At 40.7% G+C, this 16,881-nt stretch overlaps 1 protein-coding gene across 1 annotated transcript in view; it reads right to left on the bottom strand.

Annotated features, from left to right (window-relative positions):
- Positions 1-16,881, bottom strand: part of TENM4 (teneurin transmembrane protein 4) — a 1,747,045-nt gene that overhangs the window by 230,334 nt on the left and 1,499,830 nt on the right. Inside the window, exons 11-12 of the mRNA XM_043528206.1 lie at positions 14,871-14,969; positions 12,887-13,122 (exon numbers count right to left, since the gene is read on the bottom strand). Coding sequence (XP_043384141.1) covers positions 12,887-13,122; positions 14,871-14,969 — 335 coding nt within the window. The remainder of the gene's footprint in view (positions 1-12,886; positions 13,123-14,870; positions 14,970-16,881) is intronic.

The raw sequence follows: 16,881 nt of genomic DNA on the forward strand, positions 1-16,881 counted from the left end.
AGGAAATGTTTCTTTATCTCTCTTCTTAACTGTAATTAAATTACGTTATACCCCAGTAATTAGTATGAAATAAAAACACAGACTTGAAGAGAACTCCTTCCAGGAGACATTAAGACCTGTAACATTTGTTCCTCTTCAGCGTTCGTGTGCAAAGGTCAGTCTGAGCTGTGAAATGAAGAGTACGCCAGCACCTCTGTGTCACTTGTCATAAAGGCTGTGGCAACACTTGCAGTGTCAAATGTGTATTTTTCGGGGGGGAAGGTAGTACAACTATAAAAACTCACTACAAGTAAACTTTACTGACCAAATCTGAGAGTCCATTTCCTTTCTTTTACTACAAGAGGAGGAAATTACATTCAGGTAACCCCTTTTATTAAACAATCCTAAACCCAGGGGTGGATTAAGCATGCAAGGGGCTGACTTTCATGTCGTGACACTGATATGTGGTTACATAGACTTTTAAGGCCTAAAAGGACCATCATGATCATCTAGTATTTTTGCAGGCCACAGAACCTCACCCACCCGCTCCTGTAGTACAGCCATAAACTCTGGCTGAGTTTCACAATGCCACGGGGCAAATACCAAATTCAGTGGGATCTTTATGGATGTGTAGCCCAGGTCTTGATCAGCCAGAGACTTGACTGTTTTGAGCTATTTCTAAACAGAAGCCATTCTCTCTACTATATCTACGCACAGAATTTCTTACTGCCTGCATAACAGGGGCAGGGGGTGGAGGGAGGGGTGGCATTTTCACATCTTCGTGTTATGTAGGTATATATTTTCTAATTCGATCATTAGCAATGGGTCTCTCTGTTATAGCTAAGAATTAGCAAGGGCCCATTGCATTCACAAAAATAATTGCTTGCACACACACATACTCATTAAGCAAAAACAAGTCATTTCACAAGGCTCTAGCTACTGCTGCTATTGGGACAAATTGTGATCTCTGTTATATTGGTGAAAACTGCACTATGCATGGTTTTTCACTCTCTAAGTGTGATGAGAGCCTCATAATGATGTCATGTGTCGTAATAATAAAAAGCTACAGAGGCTAAACATGGAAAACCCTTTTGCCATTCTCCACCACCTGGTCTGGGCTAACTAAACCCTACTCCGCTTCAAAATGCTCGGGCTGTCTGCAGATATAGGGTCTGATTCTCCACTGCCTTGCACCTTGACTAGTCATTTACACATGTATGGATTCAGTTTAAAATGCTATGATATGAGAATCATCCATGCACTCACATTGTTGGCAGCATTTTGCATTCACTTTGCTCAGGTATAAATGATGACACAAAGGGCAAGGCTGCGGAGAAGCAGGTCCATTGTTTTTTAACTGTATCATCTGAATTCTGAGCAGGTCCTGAAAAACAAGTGGCAGTAATAATATGGGAAAGAGCACTTACAGTGGTCGTCTTAATCTGGCTCCCATAAACTAGCCTTCTTACATTTGTTTTTAGAAGACTGATGAAAAATACCACTCTGAACTGCCTCCTCCTATCTTCTGCAAACAACTATGTGCTTTTTAAAACAGGTCATCGATCAAGGGCCAGATTCAGACCTGATGTAAGTAGCTGCAAATCCATGTTGTTGCAACAACTTATGCAGGGTCTGAATTTGGCCAGAAACATAGACGCTTCCTCTAAAGCGTGGAGGCAGTAGCTTTTAGGTCTGTCATGAGATGACAAAGTTGCTAAGTAGGACTTTTACAGATACTATGTTGATGAGGGCCATATAATAAGTAAATAAACAGACGGATTGATCAGAAGTCTAAATGCTTGAGACAGAGGTAGTATGTTAATTAATCAGGAGGTAGCTGAAAGTAGGGTTGATTTTAAAATGGCTGCTGTGTCATGCATGGGAAACTAGACCAGCACCCTACAGTCCCAATACTGGGGAATGGTAAAGGTGATTTAGTGCCATCTTTTCCCCCAAGACACCAAGTGCATCTGACCAAGCTGGAGGATCTGGACCATATTCTTATTATACTAAAACTGTATAGTGTCTCTCTTTCACATAAACCTGGTATTGACCTGATTACATTCAATATGAGCAAGCAGAGGATAGTCCCTAACACTATCATATATATCTGGTGTTTCAAAAGGACTAATTTCCCAAAGCTGCAGAAAATTATGAGCAAAATTGATTGGGCGGAAAAATTTAGACCCAAAAATATGAATGAAAATTGAGAGTTCTTTAAGAAGAGTTTATTAAATGGTCAAAAAGCCACAATTCCCCAATCAAGAAACAAGACAACTTTGGCTAAAAGCCCATCCTGGCTCAGTGGCAAAGTGAAAGCAGAAATTAGAAATAAAAAAAAATTGAAAAAAGGGGGAAATAGTTACGAATAAACATAAATCAGAAGTTATGACAAGCAGAAAATTGATAAGGGAAGCTAAAGATAGTAGAGGAAAAAGCCATGGCTGGCTGGGCTAAGGACAATACGGAGCTTTTTTAGTATACTAGGAACAAAAGAAATACTACTAACAGAATAGACCCACTATTAGATGGAGAAGGTAAAATTGTTAATAATTATTTAGAAAAGGCAAAAGTATTCTATAAATATTTCTATTCTGTACTTGAAAACAAGCAGGATGATGCACTCATATCACATGAGGATGACAAAGTACTTTTCAATCTATTAATAACTAAAGAGGATGTTATACAAGTTCTACTGGGACTAGACCTTTTAAAATCAGCAGTACCGGATAGATTTGGTTGTGACTTGATTACAGGGTATAAGTACCTTCGAGAGGAGAAAACACTGGGTGCTAAAGTGCTCTTTAATCTAGCTGAGAAAGGCATACCAAGAACCAATGGCTGGAAGCTAAAGCCAGACAAATGTAAATTAGAAATTCAGCACACGTTTTTAACGGTGAGGGTGATTAACCACTGGACCAAGCTATTGGGGAAGTGATGGATTCTCCATCTCTTGATGTCTTCAAATCAAGGCTGGATGTCTTCCTGGGAGATATGCTTTAGTCACACAACTTATTGGACTCAATACGGGGGTAACTGGGTGAAATTCTATGGTCTATGATATACAGGAGATCAGACTAGTTTATGTAATGGTTCCTTGTGGCCTTAAATTCTGTGAAAAGCCCATTGTAGATGGGTCCATTGAAGAAGATGGGAGTCCTTCCACTGACTTCAGTAAGCATTGGATCAGGCTCAGTGAGATGTGCTTAATCAGCATTCTTCCCAATGTACTTCTGAAGGACTGTTGACTGTTTCTGCAAGTAGGAATTCAATGACCTGGTTTCAGAACTTGCTGCCCTTGCATATTACACCTCCATTTTCAGAGTGTGTTTTATAAAATGTATTGCTTTTTAGTATCTGGTAAGCAGTTCAACATGCTCGCATGAAGAGTCCCACAAAAATGTGACCACATGAACACTGTCAGTTTCCAGTGCAATGATTTGGGAACGTATGTGGCTTTCATGAACATGGAAAAAGCCAAGATTTTATCCTTCTAAAACTCTGGAATCTGAGCTATAAAATGAGCATGCATTATAATTATGAAAGTTCAAAGCACTTTTTAGGTTTTATACTTGGAGCCATTTGGCTTCTTGGACAACACTTCCATTGTTAGATTAATTTTAAAATATTTTTATATTATTTGTTGTGTTGAGCTGCTGCTAAAACAGAAGCTAATGTTTATTTCTTTTTAAGCCATATTTTCTGACAAAGAGAGATTTTTTCTTTTAACAGTTTACATACAACCATATAGTTCCATGACTCCAACGCTGTTAATGTCAGGTTACAGATATTGGTTAGGGCTGAAATAAAGTGAACCATCTATACCAGTGTGACTACATTTAGTTCCCCAACACCCATCTGAATGAACTGAACTCCACAAAAGTAGCTCAAAAGTCGGATCTTGTATCTTTAATACCTTTATTTTAAAGCTGCTGTTCTCCAACTGGTTTTTGAATTTTATAATTCTTGACGTCTGATTTGTCTGATTTATTCTTTTACATAGAGACTGTCCAGTTTGGCCAATGTACATGGGAGAGGGGCATTGCTGGTACATGATGGCATATATCACATTGGTAGATGTGCAGGTAAACGAGCCTCTGATAGTGTGGCTGATGTGATTAGGCCCTATCATGGTGTCCCTTGAATAGATATGTGGACACAGTTGGCAACGGGCTTTGTTGCAAGGATAGGTTCCTTGGTTAGTGGTTCTGTTGTGTGTTGTGTGGTTGCTGGTGAGTATTTGCTTCAGGTTGGGGGGCTGTCTCTAAGCAAGGACTGGCCTGTCTCCCAAGATCTGTGAGAGTGATGGGTCATCCTTCAGGATAGGTTGGCCAGTCTCTACGTAAAAGAATAAATGGACACAAATCAGATGTCAAGAATTATAACATTCAAAAACCAGTCGGAGAACACTTCAATCTCTCTGGTCACTCGATTAAGGGCCTAAAAGTGGCAATTCTTCAATAAAAAAACTTCAAAAACAGACTCCAACGAGAGACCGCTGAATTGGAATTAATTTGCAGACTGGATACAATTAACTTAGGCTTGAATAAAGACTGGGAGTGGATGTGTGATTACACAAAGTAAAACTATTTCCCCTTGTTTATTTCCCCTCCTACTGTTCTTGTAAAGTGCTGGAAATGGCCCACCTTGATTATCACTACAAAAGGTCCCCCTACCCCCCACCCCGCGCTCTCCTGCTGGTAATAGCTCACCTTTCCTGATCACTCTGGTTACAGTGTGTATGGTAACACCCATTGTTTCATGTTCTCTGTGTATATAAAATCTCCCCACTATATTTTCCACTGAATGCATCCGATGAAGTGAGCTGCAGCTCACAAAAGCTTATGCTCTAATAAATTTGTGAGTCTCTAAGGTGCCACAAGTCCTCCTTTTCGTTTTTACTAAAGCAGCAGCAAAGGAAGAAAAAGTGTGAAGGGAATGACTGACAAGGACTTGCCCTGGCAAATTTTTGTCCTTTGCTTGTTTCTTCTCCCTAATGATTGCTGCCTTTCTTACAAGTACAGTCCTAAAGTGCAGCCTCCTCTGCGCTCTCTGAGATAGTGATGTACTGATCTGCACTTTAGAGAGCCTTATGTATTTTATATAACTTTAGGGGGAAGCTGGTAAAGTGACTTAAACATTAAATGCCTTACATAATGACAGAGCAGCAGCCGTGTTAGAGTGTATCCGCAAAAAGAAAAGGAGGACTTGTGGCACCTTAAAGACTAACCAATTTATTTGAGCATAAGCTTTCGTGAGCTACAGCTCACTTCATCGGGTACATTCAGTGGATCCGCCGTAGCTCACGACCTGCCACAAGTCCTCCTTTTCTTTAAACATTAAAGTGATTCACCCTAGAACTGCCCAGTGAAAACATCCATTGCCAGATCCCTGCAGGCAGCTTGCTCTTGCTCAGTTCTACTCAACTTGTATCTTGTACACATTACACACAGCAGCTGCCCTAAGTGTTATTCCTTAATAAGAGCGGAGTACGAAGGTGGCTAGGCCACAGGAAGAAAGGGCTCAGAGTTTCCCCACCATCCTTACTGTAGGACAAAAAACATAAGGGGTTCCTCTAAATTGTCTCGATAAAGCATTTTTCAAGGGTCAGTCAATAGCTCCATTTTGATGGCATCTTTCCATTTAGTTGGAGTTCTTTTCATGCCTCCGGTTCCCAGAGGTAATTCACATGGGTAAAATGTGAAGCTCTGGAGTGAGATTATCACCAAGATCACTTAACACCAGACTGAAGGGTCAGCATCCAGTTGATATATTATGCTTTCAGTCAGACCACTTTCCAGAATCAGAACAGTTTTTGTTTGTAGACTTTCCTAGGGCCCAATCCAGATCCTGCTGCAATCTATGGGGGCTTTGCCATTGATTTTAATGGGACCAGACAGCATGGGTAGGATACTCTGGACTGATTTCAATCTCAGTTGCACCAGTTTTACTGTAAATGAAGCTGATCCTATAATGGTGTATGTCAGAGAAGAATCAGGCCATCATTCTCATACTGATAATACAGGAGGTTATGAATTACAATACTTTTAAAAAAAGGAGTACTTGTGGCCCTTAGAGACTAACAAATTTATTTGAGCATAAGCTTTTGTGAGCTACAGCTCACTTCATCGGATGCATCCAATGTAGCTGTAGCTGTAGCTCACGAAAGCTTATGCTCAAATAAATTTCTTAGTCTCGAAGGTGCCACAAGTACTCCTTTTCTTTTTGTGAATACAGACTAACACGGCTGCTATTCTGAAATACTTCTAAAAATATCTATTGTCATTTGTCTCTGGGAGGTGCTCAGATGATTTGGTGATGGGCACCTGTATAAAAAACTGAAAAGACAGACAGAAAACACATTTCATTTAGACTGTTAGCTCTTTGATGCAGTGACTGTCATTCATTTTATGTCTGTACAACTTTTAGCACAATGGGGCCCAGCCTGATTGTGCTCTTTAGGCACTATAATTAGGCTTGGCAGAATTCAATCAATGTTTTTTATAACTTCAATGGATAATATTGGTGTTTATTTATAAGCATTTTTTAGATTTAAAATTTCACAATTGTGCAAAACTATGGATTTTAAGCATTTTTAACCATTATTTTTAACTATTTAAATTTTCACATTTGCAGGAAATTGGGGGGAGGGGTGGGAGAAGAGCCCACAAAAAGACAACTATTTAATGACAGTAGATGCTGAGATTCAAGAGTTAAAGCTTTTTAAACTGTTAAAACAAAATCATCAACATCACACGTCAAAATACACAGAGTAAGTATCCTTAAATAACAAATCACATCTGTTTTTACTATTCATTTGCTAATCCATTTATAAACAAGCTTAATTCCAAAGTTTAAATCACTGGATTCTGACTCTAATAAGTTTTCAAGCAGCATTTTTCTCACTTGGTTTATCTGTAGATTTCTATTATTACCAATGAAAATATTTTTTCAATGTGTGTGTACAATAAAGTCAAGATTTACTGCAATTTACCAATAAAAATCTAATCTAGGTCTAAATATAGGTGTTATATCATAATAGTGGATGAATAATAATAATACTTGCTCTTTTATTGCACCTTTCACCACTAGGTCTCAGTGTTTTGCACATATTCATTAATTAAGTCTCACACTACCCATGAAATAATTTCAGGACACAAATGTAAACTGAATTGTGATGCCAAGTCCCCTGCTCTAAAAAACAGATCACAATGTATAAAGGCTTTGCCAGAAAGGATCCTTTGGTGTGTTGTTTGTGTCTTTCTTAGCTGAGATTAGATGAAAATAAGGAATGGAAAGGGTCCTGTAAATTAAAAGAAGAAGACAAACAAAGCCCTTAATCCTGGATTAGGAAAGAAAAGTGAAAAAAGAAAATGAAGGAAATGTATTGGTATGGCAAAATATTGGCCTATATTTTAGGGTGAGTGAAAGAAAGCCTTAATATCTCAGTATAAACATAGGCTAAATAAAGCCAGCACAAGCTGAAGAATGAAGCACTAGTGACTTTCCTATTGATCTCAGGTGGTGCCCAGACACCATGGTAATTGCTGCATCAGAAATGCATAGCTAGATACTTAGAAACTTCGGAACGCTGAGTTGAACTAGAGTTAGTACACAGTGTCAAAGGATCAAAGATAAACGGAGCCCAAGCTAGCTTTTGGGACAATCTTTAAACAACAGAAAGAAAGCTGCTTTATAAACACATCACACTGCTGGAACCGTTTTACTGTTGAAGCCTTTTGCAGGTCGTGAGCAATGCAGCTCTAAGTGAAAAAGTGGCTCGTAAGGAGTTTAAATAAATGGAGAGCTGAAATAGCAGAGAGAGATCTGACTCCAATCAAATGAGTGGCTGTTTTGGCTCTGTAATACATTTTCCATCCGTATCTTTAATTTGAATCAAATGCACATCTCTTTTGCTGTTTGTGAAATGCAACCGCAGCACATGCTTAAAATGCAGGAAAATAGCAAGTGCTTTACTACATCAAATTATACATCCATCTGGCTTGGTAACTGGATCAGGAAGATACTTCTTCTGTTTCAGATGAAAGCAACTACTCTTCATCCCTAATTCACTTAGAAGCCAATACCATTCCTAGTATCTAGCCAAGCAGCTGGTGGACATGAGAGAGCTGGATAATCTAACAAGTCTTTTCCATTTCTAATGCCTGTGATCTCTATGGGGACAGAATTCTTCCTTCCAAGATGTGGAGTGATAGCAAAGCTTCTCCACAGAGCTGTCCCAGAAACCCTTGTTCCTACCACATATTAGGGTTGCCAACCCTCCCGGATTGGCTGGGAGTCTACCACAATTGGCCTCGATCTCCTGGGGGCTATTGAAAGCAATCCGGGAGATTTTAATAGGCTGCTAAAAGTCTGATGGGTGGTGCAGCAGGGCTAAGGCAAGCTCCCTACCTGCCGTGGCTCTGCGCAGCTCCTGGAAGCGGACAGCATGTCTGGCTCCTAGGTGCAGGGATGGCCAGGAGGTCTCCATGCACTGCCTCCGCTTCAAGCACTGCTTCTGCAGCGCCCATTGGCCAGGGAACCCCTCGGCCCCAGCCTGGAGCCCCTTCCTGCAACCCCAACCTGCTTATCCCCAGCCTCACCCCCTTCCACACCCCAACCCCGTGCCCCAGACCAGAATGACCTCCCACACCCTGAACACCTCATTTCTGGCCCCACCCTGGAGCCCACATCCCCAGCTGGAACCCTCACCCCCTCCCGCACCCGAATCCCCTGCCCTAGCCTGCTGAAAGTCAGTGAAGGTGGGGAGAGCGAGCTACGGAGGGAGGGGGGATGGAGTGAGCAGGGGCGGGGTCTTGGAGGAGGGGCAGACAGGGCATGGCCTCAGGGAAGGCGGCGGGACAAGGGTGTGCAGGTTTGTGCAATTAGGAAGTTGGCAACCCTACCACATATGCAGACTCAATGGGCAGCATATCTGCACAGCAGGAGATCCATCTACTCTACCCTGCCCCTAACAGCCTCTAGATATGGAGCTCTTGCAGAGCAGTGCCCTGTGGCATGCGGGATCCCCAAATTCTATTCAGTTACTGCACAGTGGAACCAGACTTGTTCCAGTGCAAACAAAGCCCTCCAAGCCTGCAGAAAAGGAGGCAGGATTTGGAGTTTGGCCACTTGTACCTTTTTGTACATGGGAGAAAAAATTCCTTCCTGACTCCCCCAACCAGCTACACAGTTTAATACTCTGGACCACAGAATTTGGTCACCCTTGTTACTGCCGTACCTTGTATAATTGAAAATAGTACAAACAGTCCCCAAATGAAAATTTCTGTTAAAATTACAGCCACAACATGTATTTCCATGACCTCCAGGAACAGCAAATTTGCAGATTAGTTACAGGCTGCCTAAAGAAGTCTTTCCTTTTAGTGGTTCTGATTTCACTGCTCTTGCAGTTTCCATGTTGCAGCCTTGGCCTAATACAGTTTTCTCTTTGGTGTATGCACCTTACAAGACCAGCCTGTGATGTGTCTTCAGGATTTGTCTATAAGGCTCTTCCTTTGCATTAGCTGTCAGTGCATGCAGTGCAGTGCTATTGGTGTGCATTGTTGCAATTGACTTAGTGTAGTCTCAATGAATATTTGAAAAGATAGTAGAAAGTGAATTTAAAGCTGGTTAATTCCAATGAAAAATAGCCTCTGATGCTTAATAGGTTTTTTTCTATTTTGTTTGCCATTATCTCTGAAGACCAGTGATTCAATCCTGCAAAAGCTTCAGCTAGATCTCAATGTTTACACATGGTGCCACTCATTAAGTTTATATGGACTCTTGCTTCTTTCCTGATTCTCCCGACTCCCAGATCTTTGAAATGAAAGAACAGCAAGATAAATAAGCCACAGACTATTAAAGAGCATAAACTCTTTGGAAATACACCTGCTGCTCTATGGCTTTTCAGTCTTAAATAGATGACATAGTGGATGCTGCAGATGTGTTTTAAAAGATGCAACTGTCTCCTGCAAAGAGTTTCAAAAAGGTCCAAATGGCTCTTTGTTTTCATGCTGATCGATCTATCCGTCCCTCCATCCCAGACCTAAGCAAGAGCTCTGTGTAAGCCTGAAAGCTTGTGTCTTTCACCAACAGAAGTTGGTCCAATTAAAGATATTATCTCAAGCACCTCGTCTCTCTAATATCTGACTGTGTGTCTGTTTTGTATTGCTGCACATCACCATTGTATCTGAGCACCTGTCACGTAAAACATATTGGCAATAGCAAAGTCCCTAATGGAGTTCATGAAGACTCTGGCTCTAGTTTTTTTGTTTTTGTTTTAATTTGAATGGAGGACTGTGCTGTGAATGGCATTCGGATGCACTACCTTCCCCAGTGGACTGGAGCATTAGTACCAACTGCTAGGTGGATGAAAGAGAATTAAACTCCAAACCACTGCCATGGGCCCTGATCCAAAGCTTGCTCACTTTAATGGGAGACTTTCCATTGACTTCAACTTCTTTTGGATTGGGCCAATGGTCATAACAGAGAATTTCCATAATTACTTTAACTATCAAGAGCCAGTGGCAACTGGCCAAGTTATCAACATTCACTAGACATAATAAGGGCTATATTTTGCCACACTTACTCATGTTCAACAATACCTTAACAATTCAAACAGTCTCAAGGAAATCTATAGGAGTGAGCTACTACTCAGCATGAATACAAAACTACATCCATATCAGTGATCTAACAATAAATAAGCACTTATTTTGTAAACAGACCAGAAAATAAAAAAATGCATTGTTATTAAAAACGTCATAATTTTGATCAGGATACAACCCATCTTGTCAGAAGTTGGTCGAAGTAAATTTTTTTTTGGTAGGTGATACAATTCTTATCTGCAACTTGACAGGATGTAGAAAATAATTACAAATGAAAAGGTTATTCATAATTTTTATATGAGTTAATTAGTAAACCCAATCAGAGTCTCTCATTACAGTAATTAATAATTGATTATACTTTAAATTAAACACATTTTTTCATCAAAATCTAATTAAATAACTGCTTTTTTGCCTGCTGATTAAATCAGTGGGCCTGGCAGTGACACTCTTTGTTAAATATGTTTATGCTGTACTGAACTGATGCATTTTATTTTTAATAATTGATAGTTCCTTTAGAAATTAGCAATAATGACCCATAATTACGACTTCAACCTGATCAGCATTCCTGGCACCTTGCCAGTCACACACAGTGCTTGGCAGATACCACAGGATTCATCCAAATGGGAAAAATAGGATCTAAAGCATAACCCATGGACATAATTTTTAACCATATTAACTATGAATTAAATTAGGACTCTCCTCCTTTCAAAACTGCTGGAAAAGGGTTCTGAACAGGAGACCATTAAGGGGCCAGCCAGCCTTCCTGACTTGTCTGTAACACAGCAAAGTATATATACATCCACAGTCATAATTAATGGACACCAAAGTTTTAAGTGAGCTATGAAGAGATACCTCTGACACAGAGAGATAATGTCCAATGGAACCCTGTTCAGTGCATAAGGAGAATGCTAGATAAATGAGACAGACAGGCTCAAACGTAAGTAGCAAATGATGAAAACTGACTGTACATTCCATCAAACTGTTACTGATTTAATGCTGGTTAATTAATCATTTCTGCTCCTATTATAGCAGGCACAAAAGTGACTGAAGTATAATACGAGTCAGCAGTGGAAAAGATTCAGTCATTAGAGCAGCACACATAAAGGGAATATGGTGAAACTGAACATTGGTGGTAACTGTAGTAATAATTATACACGTATGAAATGAAAGCGAAAAATCTTTCAATCCAGGTAACGATTTGCTAGTTCTAATCGCAATATTTTACAGATCATTAGCCTACAGGAAGTTACAGTGAAATCCAAGACAACAGCTTGTTTGTGCCACACAGAACAGGCACTTTCACCTCTGGCTACACAACAGTTTGTATCATTGCCATTTTAAAAGAGGAGTCTAGCAAAGAACTTATATAAACTAATACCAGGTTTATCAGCGAAGAAGGAAGAGAAATGAAAGGTAATGCCAGGCAAAATTCAAACAAAAATGCCATTGCACAGCTGCAACAGGACAGCAAATTTTCCAGATTTTCTGTATTTCAAAGTTAATTTATTCCACTAACCCTCAAAATGTCCTGTTGAGCCAAAGCCCCTGAACTACTTCCTCAGTCTACTAAAACTCCCAGACTGTTTCTCTTATTCATGCAAGTAGTTCCATTAATTTCAATAAAATTACTTGCTTGAGTAAGACAAGCAACATTTAGCTCCAAGCCAAGTGGAGATTTTGCCGGAGTAAGAACAGGGCCTGACTCACCTCCCACTGACTTTGATGGGAGCACAATTGGGACCCCGGTCTCATTACTATGCTTTATTGTAGGCGGGCTTGTCTCATTCTAGCTGATTCCAACACTTTCTCCAGCAGAAAAGGAACAATTCAAACTCTTTACATACAGCATATGGAATAGGTTCTATTAAACCTTGGTGGTACTATTAAATGAAGTGAGCCCCACATTGCAACACCCATCAAAGTCAATGGGCTTACACAGGTTTCAGGGCTTGTCAGACAGAGAGTTAGTGCACGGCAAGCTGGCATGTAAATCCACAGTGCACCAGCCGGCTGTGCTCTAATGGTCCATGTGGACCCGGCCACTGAACACTAAAAGTTCCCTAGTGCACACTGACTTGCTGCTATTGCATTGTCCATGCAGCCAGTTAGCGCATGGCAGACTAGTGTACTGTAGATTTACACCTCAGCTTACCACACACTAACTCTCCATCTAGACAAGCCCCAAGAGGCCTTACTTGTTAGTTACTATGGGTGTAACCAACTTGGTCTTGCAGTTCCCAAATGTTAGCAACACTGGCGCTGAGGGTAGAGGATAAAAAGGCTGAAAAGTGAAATATGCTTACCGATAAAATAAGCAAGCAGGATCACCAGCGTGACTGAGATGATAATGGCACTCAGAGCAGCACATTTCCAGTTACAGTACTTATAGGGTTTCTTCAGATTAAAGGCAGGCCTAGAGAAGGTACTTCTGGGAAGGGGTCTAGGGGGAGGTGAGTACACAGTGCTGGACGTCAGGGGATATCCCGGCGATGTTGTACAGAAGAGGGGAGAGGTGCCTCCGGGTTTAAACAGGAAGTGCCTGAGGGAAGAAAGACAAAGAGTAGGTGACTCTTCACAAAAATAAAAGCAGAGGCAGAATTCAAAGCTTAGGGACGGTGGCTGCTTCCTGAGTGAAGAAAGCAGCTTCACACAATGTTTTGTAAATACACAGATGCCATGCACAGAAGAGAAGAATAAAAAACAGACAAGTCACACAGAGTAAAAGAAAAACGTCACAGCGCCAACAATACTGCAGAGAACACTTCAACAGAAAGAGACGTCTCCACGGGAAAGCTCACATTACAGTGAAATGAGAGATCCCAAGCACAGCTAGGACAGATCAGTTCACGCAGGCAGGACTGAGGGCCTGATCCTGTTCCCACTGAAACTTTCAATTGAATTTTAATGGGAGCAAGTTGGAGGTGGAGGAGAACATGAAAATGTACCCAAATATACTGATTGCTGCAGGAGAACTTTGTTTAGTTTTCGTTTTTTGGGGTTTTTTTGCTGTGTGGAGATGGGGAAAAGGGAGATCAGGTCGTTTCACGGTGCCAAAATGTCACAGTGTTCCCAGTTTTCCATCCCAACATTTTGACAGCAGCCATATTTTAGCCTACTTGTTTTTTGTGTGGCTTGGGAGACAGTAATGTGAGGACCTTGAGCAAGTCTCACTAAAGTCAGAGGGAAGAATCCCATTGACTTCTATGGGAGTTAGGATAAACTGTAAATGAAGACTACAATTTTCAGGAAAAGCTCTTGAGAACTTTAAGGCACCCGAATCCCTCTTTTCCTGGATTTTCTTCAGGAGTGAAGGGAAAGGAAGGAGAAATAGTGGTAGCTTCGGTGGTAGGCCTGATTCTCCTCTCTCTAGGCCAGTGTAAATCAGGAGTAACTCCACTACTGTGGGATCAGAATCAGGTCCAATGCAACTAGTATTTTTAGTCATGATTTTATCGGCCAGATCCTGAGCAGTGATAAATCAGTACTGCCCCACTGAAGTCAATGGGGTTATGCTGGTTTATGCCAGTTGAGCATGTGGCCCAAAGTTTCCATCTCAAAGACACACATGTAATAATAGGGAAAAACTCTCACATGCAGAAACATTGCTGTGAAGAAAAGTCATGGAACGATTTGTGCAGTATAAAGTGATGTGGATTTTCTTTTAAAACAACGTTTATGCTACTTCTGGCAAACCCATTAACTGTACAAAATAATGGTTGCTAGAGCATGACTCATTATTTCCACTATTCGTCTATGTTAAAACTTTAATTCTTGCAGCAGTGTCTCCACTATTAATTCATTTCTTTACTATATTTTGCTACAGCTTTATTTGGTCCCCATTGAAGCTGCATCTGCAGTGTACAAATATAACAAGCAGTATTGCAGCTGATGATGATTTGTTAGGCAATGAACCTGGAAAATATCAGTTTAACATTTGCAGTATTGTTCAGCCAGCCTCATAGTAGTTTAATGTCTTCACTGAAATCCTAGTAACCTTCGTTTATAAAAGACTGTAAATTGCTACAGATACATCTTATTAATGAAATGATTTTCAAAATGGCAAAGAAAGCCAATGAGATGCTATGGATCATCAGCATATTAATGAGGCTCCCATTAATATGTACAGGATGCTGTGCTCCAAGCTCAGGAACTTCATTTTTTAAAGCCATGTTAGAAGAGGCAAAAAATGGCATTGCCCTTAAAACGCCACTGAAGTGACCAAATGCTTTCATGCAAAGATCATAATGACTGTACAGTAAACAGGAAGACCACATACGTGTCACATACCCATCATTGTAAGCACCGTCATGTCGGGAGGAGGTGAGAATGTCCATCTCAATGAGGTTGTCCTGCAATGTCTCTAGGAATGTCTGCTTTGCTATGTTTCTACGTACATATGGAAACATGAATGAAGCCAGTGAGTCATGCATCTATGAAGCGTGATCTTATAAACCACAATGGTTATAGTGCAGTTGTGCATGGAATTAGAATGATGGACCATATATTTATATGTATAGAATATTACACATATACATATACAGCATTTAAGAATGTTGACTTCTAAGTATGCGTATACACACATATATATGAACTCACACAAATCCCTGTGTGCATATATATATATATAAAGTTAGGTTTTTTATGTCTATGTACATTCTTTATTATTTTGCTGACAGTGCAAAAAAATATGTATGAAACTTTTTGATCTGCTGGATTCAAAAGACCAAATCTTAATTTAGTAAAGCTGTACTCCAATAATGAGTCTGCATCAGTGTCTGTTTAGGTGCGAAGACTGAATTCACTGCCCAAATACTGTCAATACCATGGTTCCATCTTATGTTATCACTAAGGTTGAGATTTTGTCATAGTTATTTTTAGTAAAAGTCATAGACAGGTCACGGGCAATAAACAAAAGTTCAAAGAAGCCATGACCTGTCTGCTGCGGCTCCATGGTTTTCCCCACCACCATTGTGGCTGGGAGCTGTGGGGTTCTCCCTTCGCCCACAGCAGCTGGGAGCTGCATGGTGACCATATTTCCCAAAGAGAAAATGGTACATCCCAACCGCTCGCCCGTGGTGTCCTACTCCCTCCCCAACCCCGTGTGAGGCTGTCACCCATCGCTGGAACCCTGAGAAGGGCCCCCTCAGGAGTCTGTCACCGGTTGCTGGAAATCTGCAGGGGCCCCCCTGTTGCTTGTCGCTGCTGTCGCCTGTCTCTGGAACCCTGCCAGGGCCCCACTGGCTGACAGCTCCAGAGTCCTGAAGCCCCAGGGGCTGAAGAAGAGAATGTCAGGGAGGTCTCTGGAAATCACAGATTCCGTGACTTCCATGACCTCTGTGACATAAATGTAGCCTTAATCGTCACATATCTCCATCCAAAACTTAACCAGATGGATGATTTAGTTGGTGTTTGTCCTGCTTTGAGCAGGGGATTGGACTAGATGACCTCCTGAGGTCTCTTCCAACCCTAATATTCTATGATTCTCTGTTTTGTTTAAATCCTTACTTTGCACTTTGAATTGGGTAATTAACAATTGAATTAATCTAATCTTCTTACTTATTTTAGTGAGGCAATGTTAGTCTGATATATAGAAGTTGAGATATCTGGGTTTTCTTCCATGTGCACATTTTAAATAAACATTCTCTCAATTACTGAGTGGCAAAAAGTTGAATAAGTTATCTGTAATTCTCATAATGAACTGATGGTAATGGATAGCTTAAACAAATGGCACGTTGGTCTGAAATACCCTGGTTTGGGTTTTGAAAAGTCTTGCCCCTTCCCAGTTCTGTTTGTACATATATGGAGATGAGCCAAATCCAGAGCCATATATCCTAAACTACTTAATACTTTTGGTTGTGGGGATGGGGAGTGACCGAGAGTCAACCACTCAACTTCAAATGTTTTATAATTACATTTGGAACATCTATAGCACCATCAAGGATCTCAAAGCTCTTTACAAACACTTAAGTCTCAGTTGACAGAAAATGAGGCACAGACAGGGGAAGGTGCCCAAGGTCCCACAGTCGGTCAGAGGCAGAACTGGGAACCAGAACCGAGACCTCCTGGCCTGCAATCCTGTGCCACAAGACCAGACAAGAACATCCTTTTCATCTTTTGCAAAATCAAATCCATCCCTGATTTTGCCATTCTCTATTTTCAAACTTCAAAAGTAAATCTGAGTCTGTATCTTGAAACTTCAGTAAATTCCCAAGCCAAGACTAAAGAAGAGAAACTCATCAGCATTGTGACACTTTATCACTTATGCAGGATTAAGGGTTTACAGAATATGAGAGGCATG

The sequence above is a fragment of the Chelonia mydas genome, chromosome 1, assembly GCF_015237465.2.
Source record: "Chelonia mydas isolate rCheMyd1 chromosome 1, rCheMyd1.pri.v2, whole genome shotgun sequence".
NCBI lineage: Eukaryota > Metazoa > Chordata > Testudines > Cheloniidae > Chelonia > Chelonia mydas.